General features: G+C 61.2%; 2 protein-coding genes across 2 annotated transcripts; both read right to left on the reverse strand.

The window, feature by feature from the left end:
• Window positions 1–180: 180 nt before the first annotated feature.
• On the reverse strand, window positions 181–2521 carry NHLRC4 (NHL repeat containing 4). The gene is given in 6 exon segments (XM_036279764.1): window positions 181–409; window positions 411–768; window positions 771–817; window positions 819–953; window positions 2057–2124; window positions 2474–2521. Coding segments are annotated over 6 exon segments (885 nt in total).
• A 1353-nt stretch (window positions 2522–3874) lies between these two features.
• PRR35 (proline rich 35) lies at window positions 3875–5883 on the reverse strand. The gene is made up of 2 exons (XM_036280773.1): window positions 4778–5883; window positions 3875–4508 (listed from the first exon to the last, which is right to left on the reverse strand). Exons 1-2 carry the CDS (start codon window positions 5869–5871, stop codon window positions 3875–3877), a joined length of 1728 nt encoding a protein of 575 aa, XP_036136666.1. The 5' UTR covers window positions 5872–5883.
• Between the last annotated feature and the right edge of the window lie 9133 nt (window positions 5884–15016).

The following is a 15016-nucleotide window of genomic DNA, read 5'->3' on the forward strand; positions in this document are numbered from 1 at the left end:
TGCTCAGCAAATGTACAGGATCATGAAGGCATGGCTGGCATCTCTGGAGGACTCCACCACCCTGAATATTCCTCTCATGGTAGTCTGGGGACCTGGGGGCAGGACCCATCCACAGAGAGGGGGCTGCTGCCATCTAAGCCCACCTGGTCAGGTCAGCTATGAGTGTTACTGGTACATCTGTCACCGTGAGTCTGTCACCATGAGCTGGCCCTGGGGCACACAGGCCATGCCCATGGGCTGCCCCAGCCCCTTGAACACCAAGCAGATGGGTGCCCCAACCCGAGAGAGAGGGTCAACCTGGTGTTGCTGCTTGTTTGCCGTAATAACATTACCCTCCGAATCAGTGTACACACCCACCAGAATGCCAAAGCCCCCCATCCCCGAGGAGCCCAGGGGCTGGCTGGCACTTCTCAGTCACGACAAAGCCACTGTCAGACACCAGCCCCACCCAGCAGAGGCCCTCCAGACCCAGCATGGAGGCTGGGATCAGCAGCTCCAAGGTGGGGCCCAATGTGAAGCTGTGTACAGCCCCAAGCACATAGTCTGTTACCAGGAAGCAGCCAAGGGCATCCACAGCCAGCCCCCAAGGGGCCAGGAAGATTCCCATTGTCACCCGGTGGCCTTGGGGCACTTGGGAAGTGTGCTGGAGTGCATGGGTAGCCCTGTGGACAAGGTCACTGACCTCCATAAGCCCAACAGCTGTCACAGTCACATCCTCTGGCACAAAGTCCCCGACCCCTGGCACTCAGCAGGGCAGGTGGCAGAGAGTCCCTCAAGGTCCAGCACATAGATGCAGGGAGCAAACTCAGCTGTCAGAGCAGGCCATCGGGGAGCAGTGCAGACCCTGGGCCCCTCCAGCCCCTGCAGGCACTGGGATCTGCCTGAGCAGCCAGGAGTGAGCGGGTCTCCAAGCTGATCCAGTGCGATGAAGGCCCTGGGGAGCACCTGGGCAGCTGGTGGGGGAGGCCCAGAGGGTCAGAGCAGGAAGCCAGAGGGTGGGCGTGCTGGCTCAGGCTCTCTGAGTCAAGTTACTATGGTTGGGCCAAGTTTGGGGCTGCTAAAGAAAAAATGTCCTGCTGGCCAGTGTGGCTCAGTGGTTGAGCATCGACCCATGTATCAAGAGGTTGCCGGTTCGATTCCCGGTCAGGGCACATGCCCAGGTTGTGGGCCAAATCCCCAGTGAGGGGCATGCAGGAGGCGGCCAACTGATGTTCTCTCTCGCCCATGTTTCTATCTCTCTCTCCCTCTCCCTTCCTCTCTCTCTCTAAAATCAATAAAGAAAAATAAATTAAAAAAGAAACAATGTGTCTGGCTGGTGTGGCTCAGTGGTTGAGCGTGGACCCATGAACCAAGAGGTCACCAGTTCGATTCCCGGTCAGGACACATGCCCAGGTTGTGGGCCCAATCCCCAGTGGGGGGCATGCAGGAGGCGGACAATCAATGTTCTCTCTCATTGATGTTTCTATTTCTCTCTCCCTCTCCCTTCCTCTCTCTCTAAAATCAATAAAGGAAAAAAAATAAAAAATAAAAGAAAGAAAGAAAGAAAGAAACAATGTCCTGCTGTGTGTCAAGCAGCAACTACCTCTGTTCCCCTGTGCCCTTCCAGGCAGTGCTGGTGTTTCATTTTACAGCTGAGCAACTGAGGCACGAGGGTGGGGGTGGGGGTAGGGAGAGCTGGATTCAAACTCAGTTCCGCCAAGTCCTGAGTCTGGCTCGCTCGCAGTAAACCCAGCAACCAGCTGTGTCTCTAGGTCCTATTTTGCGATCCTGGAATACAATTCTGGGAGACATGGACCCATGAAGGTTGCTGTGGGTTTTGCTCTGAGGCCTGAATGAGTTTGTGGGCATTGAGAAGTCCCAAGGTGGGGGTGGGGGTGACAGAGTGGTTCTCAATCTCATCTGCCCATGAAACCCTTCCTTCCTTTAGGCAGAGAAAGTGATTCTTGTCAAGGACAGCCCAAGGCCCTGCCCACTGGCCCCACACAGTCCCTGGAGGCTTCTAACCCCTGAGGGAAGAGGCAGGGGTCCTGTCCTAGGCCTCTCCACCTGTCCTTACCCAGGGAGGCCAGCGGGAAGGGTCTTCCACCTGGGGCCAGGCCCCGGGTCCTGCTCCAGCAGCAGCCTCTGTTGTTGGAAGCTAGAGCCTGAGGGCGTAGGAGGGCCACCTTGACATGGGCAAAGTAGGAGGGGGCAGAAGCCACTGGGCCCTATGGAGTCCTGACATTCAACCGCCTAACACCGGGGACTCCCCAGTGCTGCTACAGTCCTGCTTTGGGGCCTTTGCACTGGCCTCTGGGACATTCTTCCTGCTGCCCCTGCTAAGCTGGATGCCAATCATGGTCAGTGCAACCCCTCCCCAGGGAGGCCCCCACAACCATCCACACCCCAGACCTCTCTGCAGTGTAAGTCACGGGCTTGCTCTTCAGAAGGCTCTGAGCAGAAATCTGCAGATGAGGTGGCTCCAACCACCTACCCCCAGCAGGACCAGAGAGTCCAGGGTGGAGCACTTCCAGGGGTCCATCTTGTCCCTCAACCCCTAGACTAGGCAGATTGGGTCCTGTCTCTCTGATCCCATTTGTGCACCCGTAAAGCTGGGGTGATCTCCCCCAACAGAGCCAAGTTCACATCTGCCCTGTGGGTGATGAGAAATCAGGAAGCAACAGACACGACACCTGCAGGTGCCAATGAGAGGCTGAAGGCGCGGGACCTGGGGTTCTCTGGACACTTCCTAACTCAGCCCACAACCCCTGAAGCTCCTCTAGAAAGCTCCTGGAAGGTGGAGGGTCAGCCTCTGTCTGTGACTCACAGCTCTCTCCACCTGGCTGGCCTGCACCCCCCTCTCCGGACACTGGCTCTTAACGCCCCTTGGTGGGGAGGGTGGCCGATGCTATCTGCTGCCCGGTGCAGTTAATGGGGCAGCCACAGGTCCTGCTCCGACTGGCCCCAGCCCGGCTGGCCCAGCTTGGGGGAGCCAGGCACAGGCAGGAACTGCCTTCCCTGGGGCCATTCCTGAGTGGGCACAGAGGTATGGCCAACTCCCAGGGAGAGAAGTGATTAGCTGATCCAAGGGTCTCCTGGGAACCCCTCCCTCCCTGCCCCCCACCCCCGCCTGTGGGAAAGGCCATGCTGGGAGGGAGGCAGCGAGCTGTGAAGGCCACCTGATGCCTATCATGGCTGCAGGGGCTGGCGGGGGCCCAGTGGAGGCCATGCTGGGCAAGCAGCCCTGGGCCACAGAAAGTGGAGAGCACCTTTTAACCACAGTGGGATCAGCCTCCAGCATGAATCTGACATTAGGGCTGCCCTACCAGACATGGGGGCTGGAGGCATGCCTGGAGGGCCCTGCCCACCACAAATGTGCTGAAACACAGGTCTGACCAGCCCCCTGGCCACATGCACCTGCTTCTTCTTGCTCTGCCCCTTCCGATGGAAAGCCCCCCACTCTATCCCCAGACTCTGCCCCCCGCCCCAGGGAGAGCCCAGCTTACAGGAAGCAGGTCAGGATATGAAGGTGGACACCTGGCAGGGAGGCCCTGGACACTGCCCACCCCAGATGCCACGCCGGGTACATTTCCGCAGGGGGAAGGTGTTCCCGTGGTGAGAGAACAGCAAGGGAAAGAGGAGGCTCAGACAGGGTGTGTGAAGGTGGTTTCTATTTTAATGTCCACAGCTGTGATCAACAAAAAGCCGTGACTCTGCTGTCCTTGTGCGGCCCCAGAGACAGGCCACGGCCATGGTGGGTGGGGTCTGTTCACGGGCATGCTGGGCAGGCTGCAGGCCTCACCCCCAGGGGCTGAGGCAGGTGGGGGACCAGGTGGTGGGCATGGGGTTGGGGAAGGACCTCTGTTATGGACAGAAGTGGCAGCAGGGGCTGTGGTCAGACCTCGGCACCTGGGGAACTCTGCAGGCCAGAGACAGCCTCAGGGGGCCAGGAGCCCCTAGCCCTCCCACGGGGACCCCAGCTGCTGCCAGGAATGACAGGGTCATCTGGGCCTTGGAGAGAGAGACCCGGGGGTGGGACACTGGAGTCAGCCTCACACTTGGTGGTATGGCTAGAGAAAGGCTCAGCCACTGTGGGGCCCAGCATTCTGGGTGGCTCGGGGGTTCCCCGGGCCAGTATGGAACCCAGCTCTGGTTGCTCCCAGGACCCTGAGGACACTTCAGGTACCTTGGAGGGCGTCCGTTTCACAGAGAGGTCGAGGGGCACATCTGGGGGCCGCACAGTCTGCTCTAGCACCTGGTGGATGGTGAGCAGCTCCCTGCGGATCTTGCCCAGCTGCTCCCGCAGAGGCCGTGGGGCCAGACCCCTGGCAGGTGCCAGCTGCCCCAGGCGCTGCTCCACCCTAGCATAGTCGCCGAGAGCCCGTGTCAGGTCCTCACACACATGCCCAGGACCCCCCAGCACCAGGCCCGATGGCTGCTGGGGCAGGGGGGAAACAGGACCCAAGGTCTCCGGGTCGTCTGGCTCCTTGTCCTCAGGCCAGAGAATCACGGAGGGGCCATTCCGCAGGCTAGGGAGTAGGAGCCAGTCAGAAGGTTGTGCTGTACCCCCAGTAACCCCAGCCTCTGCTCCACTCCCCCTTGAGATCCCTGTGCAGTCTGTCTCCTTGGCCTAGAGACTCGGGACCCCAGAGGACAGACAGGCTGGCTCTCTGATCTTAATCTCTTCTCTGTGGCCTGAAGCCCATATTCGTGGACACTAAGTCAGGACAGGGGCCCAGCACTCCTCCCCCAACCCCAACCGCCCCCACTCACAAGACTGGGGGACCCTGAAACCTACCTGCTCTGGGATCCAAAGTTGGCCAAGCTGGAGGGGGCTTTTGAGGGCTCCAGCCTGCTTCCCGGGGGCAGCTTCCTCTTGGGGTCACTCTGGGCAGCCAGCTCCAACCCTCCCTCCTGCCCTGGGTCCCTGGGGGCACCACAGGGCCAGGGTCCACCCAGCCCAGGTACTGGGATTTTCAGCAGCCCAGGGACCAGAGTCCCAGGGGGTCCCTTAGGAGGGGCAGGGGACTTGGCAGGGGCAGCCTTGCCTGCCTGCAGCCCCAGGCTATGCTCCAGGAGCAGAGGGTAGTACAGGCGGGGGAAAGGGGTTGGGCGCTCGGGGGGCTGCAGGGCAGGGAAGGCAGAGGTTGGAGTAAGCAGGGGGCTGGCAGAGCCCAGGAAGGGCATATGGGTCGCAGTGGCCAGGGAGGGCCCTAGGTAGGAAAAGAGGCTGGGGCCAAGGGGGTAGTTGACTCCCAGCAGGGACAGCTGGAGGCTCTGGGCCTCAGGGAACTCACTGGAGGTGGGCGGAGGGTAGCAGGGGACACCGCTCTCGGGGCCCACTGCTGCTGAGTCTACCACAAACATGCTCCTGGGGCCCCTGCCTGGCCCTGGCTTCCATGATTCAGCCAGGAGCCCGCCAAGGCCTGCACCCTTCTGGGCATCCTTGGCTGAAGGGGTTGGCGTCCCTGGGGACCCCTCAGCCTCTGGCTTGGGGCCCCCTACACGGCGGTGCAGGGAGAGAATGTCAGTGACAATGAGGTCGGGTGTGGCGGGAGCATCTGGGAGCTGAGCTCTTCGGGTACGCCTGCCAGGTTCTGTGGGGTCAGAGGGGCAGTCTGTGGTGGGCTCAAGGGGCCGGGGTGTGGCAGGGGCACGGCGGCATGCCCAGTCAGGGGAGTCAAGCAGCAGCGAGAGGGAGTCCTTGCAGAGGCTGTACTTCATGTGGTTGTACAGGTGCGACTTCTCCAGGCAGGTGAACGGGCATTGGAAACACTTGTAATTGTAGGGCTTGCCCCAGGGCCTCGGGATGTAGTGTGGCTTCTTGGGCTTCCGTGCCCGTGCCCGTGCCCCAGAGCCCAGGCGGCATGAACCCGCCACCTCTCGGGACATGGCAGCCTGCTAGCAGACAGGCCACAGCACCATGGCCACCTGCAGACAAGGGGTCCTGGGTCAGTGCCTCTGTCAGCTCCCAGAGCTCCAGGGGTAGAAGCCAAGCATGGCACTGCCTCTACCCTGCCGCCTGGGCTTCCCTGACCTTTGCACATGCAGCCCCTTGACCTCAAATGCTCTCCCACTTTGCCCTTCAGTTCCTCCCCACGCACATGTCTAGGGCCACTAGGCGTAGCTGATAAAAATGCAGGGTGCCCAGTTACATCTGACTCGAGTAAATGACAAATACTTTTTTTAGTATCAGCATAATCTAGCCAATATTGGAATGTACTATAAAAAGTATTTGTTTACCTGAAATTTAAGTTTAACTAGGCATCCTGTATTTTATCTCCACCTCAGGCCCCGCTAGCCCCAGCAGGCCCAGTTCTGGGGTGATTCCATCAGGCCTGTTTCTGTCTATCCTATGGGCACTGGTGAGTGACTGGAAGCCAAGTATGACCAGGCCTGTTCCTGGGGGACATCAGCTCCACCTTGTCTTACTCCCCTCCAGAGGCCCCCTGCCCGTGCCAGGAAGCTGAGATAAAAGCCACTGAGCTGAGAAACTGGCAGAAGGCTCTGAGCCCTCGTGTGCACACGAGTGTGTGTTCCTGCTGGTACTGAAGGTCTCTGAGGGGGTCAGCCTCACGTGGGGCTAGGCCAGGCTGGGGGGCGTGGACGTCGCAGCATGGCCCCACAGCACAGCCACCTGCTCAGCCTGGCTCCATCTGGGTGGCTTCGGGCAGGTCAGCAGCCGAGCCTGCAGTTGCCGAGCTCAGCCAAGACCTCTTCCTCTCTCCATGCCCTGCATGTTCACTCAGAAGCCTCTCCGCACTCCATCTGGGTTGCCACCTGGGCTGTCCACCACCCTGGCGTGTGCCTGCGTGGGGCACAAGGAGAGTGTGTGCACACACGCACATGAGGCTCTAGACGAGCCCTCACTCGGTACCTGGAGGAACAACCTCTGCAAGGCTGGGCTGACTCGGAACAAAGTGGACCACCAAAATGCACGGAGGCTGGGCACAAGCACACACGAGACTCACACCACACTCAAAGTGGACACGGTAGTTGCATATGAATGCACGCACAGCACAGGGGGGCTGTGAACAGGCACTCAGACACATTCAGGCACAATGTGCCCACACATGCATACATACTACACACCCAAGAACACACATGGTCACAGACACGCTCATGGATGTGGACAGACACACTCGTCCTGCTACCCAGGGCTCAGGGACGGCCAGTGGGTTAGGCAGGGGAGCTGGGGCAGCTGGCAGCCACAAAGAGCAGGTTGTTCTCTCTGATGGCCTTTGGGCTCTGTACATGGCAGGCAGTCATGTCGGCTGCCCTCAAACATTGGGTAGGTACCCCCATTATAGGGCCAGCCAGAGGGTAGAGAGGGTTGTCCATCTGAACAGGCCTCTGGGGGTGGGTCAGCATGGTCAAGGCCAGGATGTAGAAGGCAGGGCAAGCAGAGATAAGCTGACTGGTTTACGGATATCCACATCTGGGAGGGGTGGGGATCCAAGAAGGGTACAGAGGTTGGGGGAGGGGGTTGGGCCCAGGAAAGGTCTTGGGGGTCCCAGAGAGGCTGAAGACCACCCTGGACTTGGTGGTGGGTGTAGAGGCAGGCCCCATCTCAGCCCCCAGCCCCCCTAAGATACAGATGACAAATAGCATGTATGCTGGGGAGATAGAGACGGCTGTGCTGGGGCCATCGATCACCCAGCCCTGGGAGCCACACAGCTGTGCCGCCTGGTGCCACCACCCACCTCACCTCCTAGCCCAGCCCCTGGACTGAGAGGGGGGGGGTCTCCTCTTAGGCCCCAGGACTCAGGAGGCTGTGGGGTGGGGGGGCTTATTCCGGAAACATCTCAGCAGCTGCTGACCCCATGGGGACCCAGAAAATGCCTGACACCCACCTGGCATGCCTGTGCACAAGCAGAAGAAACCCCCAGACACCAGCACGTGCCCACATACATCCAAAGGCACATTCATTTGCACATGTGTCCCAACCCGTGACTGGACCCACATTATGCCAGCCCAGACACCTGGACCCCACTAACCTTTCCTTGTCTGGGGCAGAACTAGTGACAGGCCAGTAGTGGGAGGCCCTACTCCAGGGTGGGAGAAGGGGTACCTAGTGCCTGGAGCAACCACTAGCCACCGAGGGATTACAGCTCACCCATCCCGCTGGCCCCTTTGGAACTCGGGGAGCACCCCACAGGGTGTAGTGCAGAGGGGGTGACCAGGCTCCTCCATAGCTGAGCATGAGACCCCAACTCCCTCCCTCTTGCCCTCCCCACCCTCGCCCTGGAGGGCGCCCTCCTACAGGCACGGGCTGCTTCGCCCAGATGATCCCGGTGCACGGAGCCTGGACGCCGGGAAGTGGAGGAGGTAGGGGCTGGGGTTGCCTGGAACGTGCCTGACACTGCTGGCGTCCCACCACCGCGTTGTCCTCTCACCCAGCCCGGCCCACCGCGGCCCCGAACTTCGCGGACCAGCAGATGCCCGCGCCAGCCCTACCTGCGCCTCAGCCGGAACAGAGCCCGCGGCGCCCCGCGAAGTCTGCGCGTCGCCCCCAGGATCAGGCACAAACTTCTCGCCCCCGCCCCACCGCCCCCTCTCCGCCCCTTCCCCAACCCCGCTCCGCTCCCTAACCCGGGCGCTGACCACGACCCCAGCCCACGAGAAACCGGCTCAGGCTCTAGGGGCAGCGACATGGACTCCCACAGGGGAAACTGAGGCCCGGTGCTGGGAGCGGCCCCCGCGCGGTCTGCAGTCACTCACTTGGCAGCAAGTCCCCGAAGCCTCTGCCACCGACTGCGTCCCCCCGACGCCGACTCGCACCCACTGAAGTTGGCGGCAGGAGCGGCCGCGCGTGCGCCGCGGCGCCGGGCTCCGGGGGGCGCTGCGACCTCCGACACGGGCTAGCGGGGGAGGGGAGAGCGACCAAACGTTGAGGTCTCTTCTTGGCTACCCCAGGTAGCCCCCCAGCTCCCGTCTCTCCCCCTCCTCCTGCGAACAGTCACCCCTCGCGCGCACTCACCAGCCTGGCGCGCCCAGGACCTGATCAGCTTCTCCGCAGCGCCGGTAACTCCTGGATAGAGCGGTGGCCGGTGACACCAGTGGCACCACCAGGGACGGGCAGCGTCGCGGAGAAGCCAGGAGTGGAGGCGCAGGTGTGCAGACGAATGCGGGACGCTTGGCACCGTCCCCGCCCCCCGTTGCCTGCAGGCTGCCGCGGGGGTGCGCGCACAGGCGGCCAGGTCTCCCGGGGTCCCCGCAGCGGTGTGATGGGGTGTCAGCGGCCGAGGGCACATGGAGAGGGGCCGTCAGCACTCATCCGTCAGGGCAGGGCTCTGGCCCCTGACAGCTGCCTGCCAGAGCCAGAGCCTGGGGGCCAAGCCCCAGGAAAGGGGGTGCTGTGGGGAACAGAGCCAGCCTTGGGAGGGCTGCAACCCAGCCCAAGAGGGGACAGAGCCCAGCCCAGGAAGGGACAGAGCCTAGTCTTGGGAGGGTTGGAGCCCGGAGCTGAGTGGCGTAGCCCAGTGCATAGACAGTGGGGCAAGAATCCTTTTCTGGCCAGCTCTGCCTGGCCAAGCCTGGCCTCCAGTGCCGGTTCCTTTTTTCCAAACAGGAGTCTGAATGGATCTGCACCCCCAAACCCTTGCCCTGCCCACTGACCCATGCACTCACTTCCTGGAAGCATTACCACCTCCTCCAGTCCCAGTCCAGACTCCTCACTCCCCTGGCAAGTGCTCCAGGAAGATTGCACTGCCGGGCCCTCCACCTCCCTGTCTGCAGAGCTCCTCTCCACTGCTGGGGGACCTGGGCTGGATGGGGAAAGGCTTGAATATCCACAGACCCACCATGACAGCCCCTTCCCATGGCCAGACCTGCTCCCAGCCCCACCCAGGGTATACTAGCTTCTATGTTGCTCCCCTAACTATCAAATCTTAACAGTCTGGGGTCCCACTGCTTCTCCACTGTGTCCTCATGGAAATTCATCTGGCCAGCCAGTTCCATTCTGGACATAGATACAGACATGCCAGGATAGGCCAGGCCATGCTTCTCCCAGCAAATCCGCCTCATTCAGGGGAAAGTTCCTTAACCCAGAGATGTGTGATGGTGCCCTTGCAGGCAGGGTATGGGATCTGCAGCCAGAGGGGTGAGTGCTGCTCCAGGCTGGCTCTGTGGAAGCACAGAACGCCCCACGAGAGTTCACTTGGCTTTCCCTGCAGGCTCAGCTATGGGTTTCCTGGGGTATCCCCAGCTCAGTTTGTGGGGCAGGAGCACACTGGGGAAGGAAGGAGTACCTGCTAGGGGCCTCTGGGTGTCACCCTTCAAATGGGAAAAAGAGAACTGGATCTAGAGTCTAGCATGTCCTGGGCCCTGTGAGCTAGGCCTCAGTTTCCCAATTTATGCAGAAAGGTGACAGGCCACTGCCCAGTTATTGGCAAAGGTCTCCCTGTTCGACCACAGCAGGCGTTCATAAGGAACAGGGCCCTGTGGTTCAGTGTGAAGACACTGATGAGAGAGTGAGTGCCCAGTACAGTCTCCCTCCTGCCCCAGTGACACCTCCCCTGATGCGACTTGGGGTGGCTCCATTTTCCCCATCAAGTCCGCGGAGCAGGAAGGGCTGCTGTGGGTGGCACAGCATGCCAGGCTTCTCTTCTCTGCCCGCCTGGCCTGGCCCGGCTGACCAACTGACCGTGCAGGCAGCCCTGGGCCGAGAGACAGCTTGAGCAGCCGTCACGCCAGCAGCCCTGTGGAGAGTGGGAGGCCTGCTCCTTCTGTACACAAACCCAACCCTGGACGTGCTCAGCCATGCCCAGGCCCCTCATCACAGACACTGCCCAAAAAGGGCAGGGGCACAGATCACCTTGAGACAGTAGGAGTGGGGATCCCAGGCCTCGGTCACTCAGTCCCAGGAGCAGCTTTGTGCTTCCCGCCCCTCACTGGCGACCCCTCTGAGGAGAGACCACAGCTGTCACCACAGGGGATGGGCTGGTTGGAGGTTGTTGCCATTATCCAGGGGTAGGAAGGGTATTGGGCCAGGAAGTTCGCTCGAAGCATGCAGAGCGAACAGGGCAGTGAAGTCCAGGTGACCAAGGAGCCCCTGAGAAGAGGGAACAGGCTAGGACTCTGAGTTCTGGGAAAAGGAGGAGGAGGCTGGGGAGGGCAAGCTCAGCACTTGCTATGGTGGCTGCCATTGTTTTTTTCCAGAAATTTGGGTGAAAGGAGAGGTGGTGGCACCTCCAGAGGAACTCAGCACCCAAGGGGTATGGCCTGGGCATGTTTCTGGGCTTCCAGGAAGGGTCTGTGCAGGGGCACAGGTGGGCCCTGAGTTTGCTGTTTGGGGTGGGGTGGGAGTCCTAAGAACTGAGTTGCAGCTCAGCCCAGCGGCCTGTGCATGTCAAGCCAGCCCATCGGGTGCACAGACGACCATCCCCACCACCCGAGATCAGGGGAGGCCAGGACATCGGTGCCAGTCCCCTATACCCCGTGCTTTCTGCTTAAAGCTCTTCAGGCACATCTGTTCCCTTGCTGCTGGTACACATTGTGCCCAGGGCCTGTCCCACTTTCCACCCAAGTGGGGTGTGGGGGTGGGTGATAACCTGCCCATTGGGACTCACCCCACATGTTGGGGTGAGCTTGGGCCCAGGGTGGTGGTTACTGTCTCCTGAGGCAGTGACAGGGACCGCCTTGGCATGGGGCTTGGTCCCCATATTGCCCTGAGTCCTGAAAGCCTGGCCCCAGCTCCCTCCCTTACAGAATGGGTGATGGACTCAGCGTCTGGGTGTCTGGCACCAGTGAAGTCCTGGGGAGCAGCCTTCTCTCCTCAGCTGGTCCTGGTGCAGGGTGTTGTGGGGACCCACAGCCCCTTCCTCTGCCTCCAACCAGAGCTCATCTTGGCCATTAACCTCTGCCCCACTTGCCCACCCGGTCACCTCCATTAACGCTGGTATCTGTGTGCCACGTGTGTGTGTGTGGGGGGGCAGAACGGACAGCGGGCCCCAGGAAGGCAGGGGGCAGGGCTACGGGGTCTCATCCCCAGTGCATACATTCAGCTCTTGCCAGGACGGGGGTAGGGGCTGGGCTAGCCTGTGCCTGCTCAGTGGGTAGAGGAATGGGGGGAGGGGGTTTGAGGGGCTGGAGCCCCTAGGCAGGGTCGGTCTGGTAGCCTCTGGGAGTGGTCAGCACCACACAGGATGATGGCCATGGCTCATGTTCACCCACTCGCTGATGAGCTCTGGGTCACGTCAGTCAAAGGGACCCAGAGTATGTCATCCTTGGCACTTCCTCCACCTTGCCCATTTGAAGTAGACTCAGGTACCCAAGGCTGAGACAGGTGGACTCAGGGATTGGCAGTAAAGAGGTCACACATGATGCCACTGACCCAAGAGCACTGGAGACCCACAGTAGGGTTGTGAGGGGAGGTGCAGAGCCAGGGTGGTGGGGCTGAGGGGCTTTGTGGATGCAGATTCCAGCAGGTTTTCAGGACCCCACTGCAATCACATGGAGGGCTGGAGTTCCCCAGGGAGTCTGTGAGGGAGTCTGCCTGAGCTGGCCCACCCTGAAGGGAAGGGGCGCAGCTGGGAGGCTTCTGACACCAGGGACCCTGGAAGGCCTCTGATATCTGCTCCCCTGGGCCAGCTGACTCTGCAGAGTAGCTGGCCTGTCCCATGCCTGCTTCAGGGTGCCTGGTCCTCTAACTAGCTGCAGGGCTGTCTCCTTTGGAAGCCCTGCTGGCCCTCCCCGTGCGCTCTACCCCACAGAGCCACTAGGTCATCAGCCATGCAGGTGTGGGGTATGGAGACTCTCTGTGTGCCTCAGGCTGCTGTGATGGAGGGGTTGCAGTGGGAGTGAGCTCCCCATCACGGAGGCATGCAAACTGGGGCAGAGCCTTTGGATTACAGAGGGAGCAGCCTGACCAGGTGGGTGGGATGAGAGGCTTGGGCCCCCCGAGCCCCCACCAGCTTCAGAGCTGGCACTGGCCAAGCAGCGCCCCAGGCCGACAGCAACCATATGTTGGAAGAGGAGCTGTGTGCGTTGCTCCTCGGGCCCCCGGGGCCTGGCCTTCCTGGGCCTGTCACAGCCGATTTTCCCTGCCTGAATGGCAGGCTGGCCAGCGGGTGGGGTTGGTGGGGGCTGCAGAGCCGCTGCATGGCTCCAGTCCGTCCCCCATGGCTCTCAACACTGGACCTGACACTGGGATGGATCCAGGCGCTGGCCCCCAACATATCTGCACCCCCTATCCCCGTGATCCCATCCAGGTCAGGTCAGGATCCTAAGAGGAGCCCTGATGGCAGGGGGCCACATACCTGCTTGGTTGTGGGTGGGTGGCCAGGGGTGCACATGGACTTTGCGGCCCCGGCCCTGGGGCAGACGGGAGAGGGCCCGGAGCTTCGGCCCTGTCAGTCCAGCGCCCAGAGCTGTGCAGAGGGAGGTGGGAGGCAGAGGCTAATTTGTACACTAAGTGCTTCTGACAGGGATGCCTCACAAGTGAGAACACATCACCGCCCGCCCTGGGAAGGCCGCCATGGCCAATGGGTGGGCAGAGAGGCAGCCTGGGTGAGGGGCTGGGAGAGGGCCATGGGGGCACATAGGGCCAACTCAAGTGTCAGAGACAGGGAAGGGGCCAGGGACATTGGGAAGGGGGAGGGTGGGGAAGAGAAAGGAAGGCAGAAAGGCCTGTGGGAGGGAGAAATGCCCAGAACCAGGAGCCCTAGCAGCCAGAGGGCCAGAGACACAGCACGCTGGGATGGGGAGCCAAGCCCAACCGTGAGGTCAGCCCCTCTCCGTCTCATGCCCTCTCCCTACTGTAGCCATTTGCCCTGTCTACTCCTCACACCTGGCCTGAAGGTCCAGGTGCCACCCTGTGATGGCTGAGGGCACAACCAGAGAAGTCTAGCCCTCAGGGTGGCCTGGCTGGCTCCCCCAATCCTCTTACCACCAGCTGCCTGGCCCTGGCCCTGCGCCCAACTCGGCCCCTGCCAGCACCATCCTCAAGCTTTGGTGTCATGACTAAGGGTCTCACCTGTGGAGTCCCCCAACTCTTTAGACACTGTACCCTCTGGAGCTGGGGCACCTGAACCCCCCTTTCCCTTACACCTTCCATGTTGCAACCTCCTCCCCTACAAGCTGAGGTCCAAGGGGAGGGGTGCTGGCTGGGGTGAGCTGGGGACTCCAGGAAGGCCGAGGAGATGGACATGCAGCACCATGCCCACTGTGATGACCCCTGCCTGGCCTGATGCCACAAGGATGTCAGATACCCAGTGGAACACTAGTCCAGGCTGCCCGAAATGCCGCAGGGGTGACCAAGCTATCTGACGACTGGAGGGTCTACTTGGCCTGCCCCTGCCCCCTGGGAGAGGGTCCAGCGTGGCCACCGCAGCTGCGGGAGGATCAGGGCGGGAGGATCAGGGCGGGCGGATCAGGGCAGGCGGCTCTGGGAGTCAGGTGAGATGTGTTGTGGCAGCTCCCCCGCTGCCCGAGGCCCGCCTGGAGCGAACACTGCTGGTGGCTTTAATTGCTTTCACATTCGATAGGCTGGCCTGTGACAGGCCTCTTACACCCGCCAGCCTCTGCACTCCAGCCCCCACTCATCCAGGGAGGAGCCTAGACTGAAACCAAAAACTGCAGACCAGATGGGGGAGCTGCTCAACATGCCTGGCCTCCGTGGCTACCTGTGACATGAGACGGTGCCTCCCAGAATGAATAGGAAGAAACCCGGAGCCAAACAGTAGCAGGTCACAACCCATAGCAGAGAGACAGAAACTTTTCTTTCTCTGCGGTCCCTGTGCTCCATCTGCTCCTGCCTGATGACTAATGAATTCAGACAGGCACCCCCAGACACAGACGTCCCGCCAGGAAAAGCCGCGTATACGTACTATCCTTCTGTTCACATGCAGCCGAGGCTGTAGGGGACCCGCTTGCCGACCACTACAGGGTCTGGTCCAAGCCTCTGCCCTGCCTGGACACTTGGTCCTTTCTAGGGCAAAGGCAGTTGGTGAGCAGGCCAGCCCTAAAGGCTCCTTGTGAGGCTGAACTCCAGTACCAGCAAGCCACCCCCACTATTACCAGCTCTGCACATAGAGGA

The sequence above is a fragment of the Molossus molossus genome, unplaced genomic scaffold (assembly GCF_014108415.1).
Source record: "Molossus molossus isolate mMolMol1 unplaced genomic scaffold, mMolMol1.p scaffold_m16_p_3, whole genome shotgun sequence".
NCBI lineage: Eukaryota > Metazoa > Chordata > Mammalia > Chiroptera > Molossidae > Molossus > Molossus molossus.

Excerpts from the sequence above, each read along its gene's own strand:
- PRR35 (XM_036280773.1), bottom strand. The coding sequence starts at position 5,871 with ATGTCCCGAGAGGTGGCGGGTTCATGCCGCCTGGGCTCTGGGGCACGG. Across the intron at positions 4,509-4,777 it reads AACTTTGGATCCCAGAGCAG|CCTGCGGAATGGCCCCTCCG; the intron begins GTAGGTTTCAGG and ends CCTACTCCCTAG.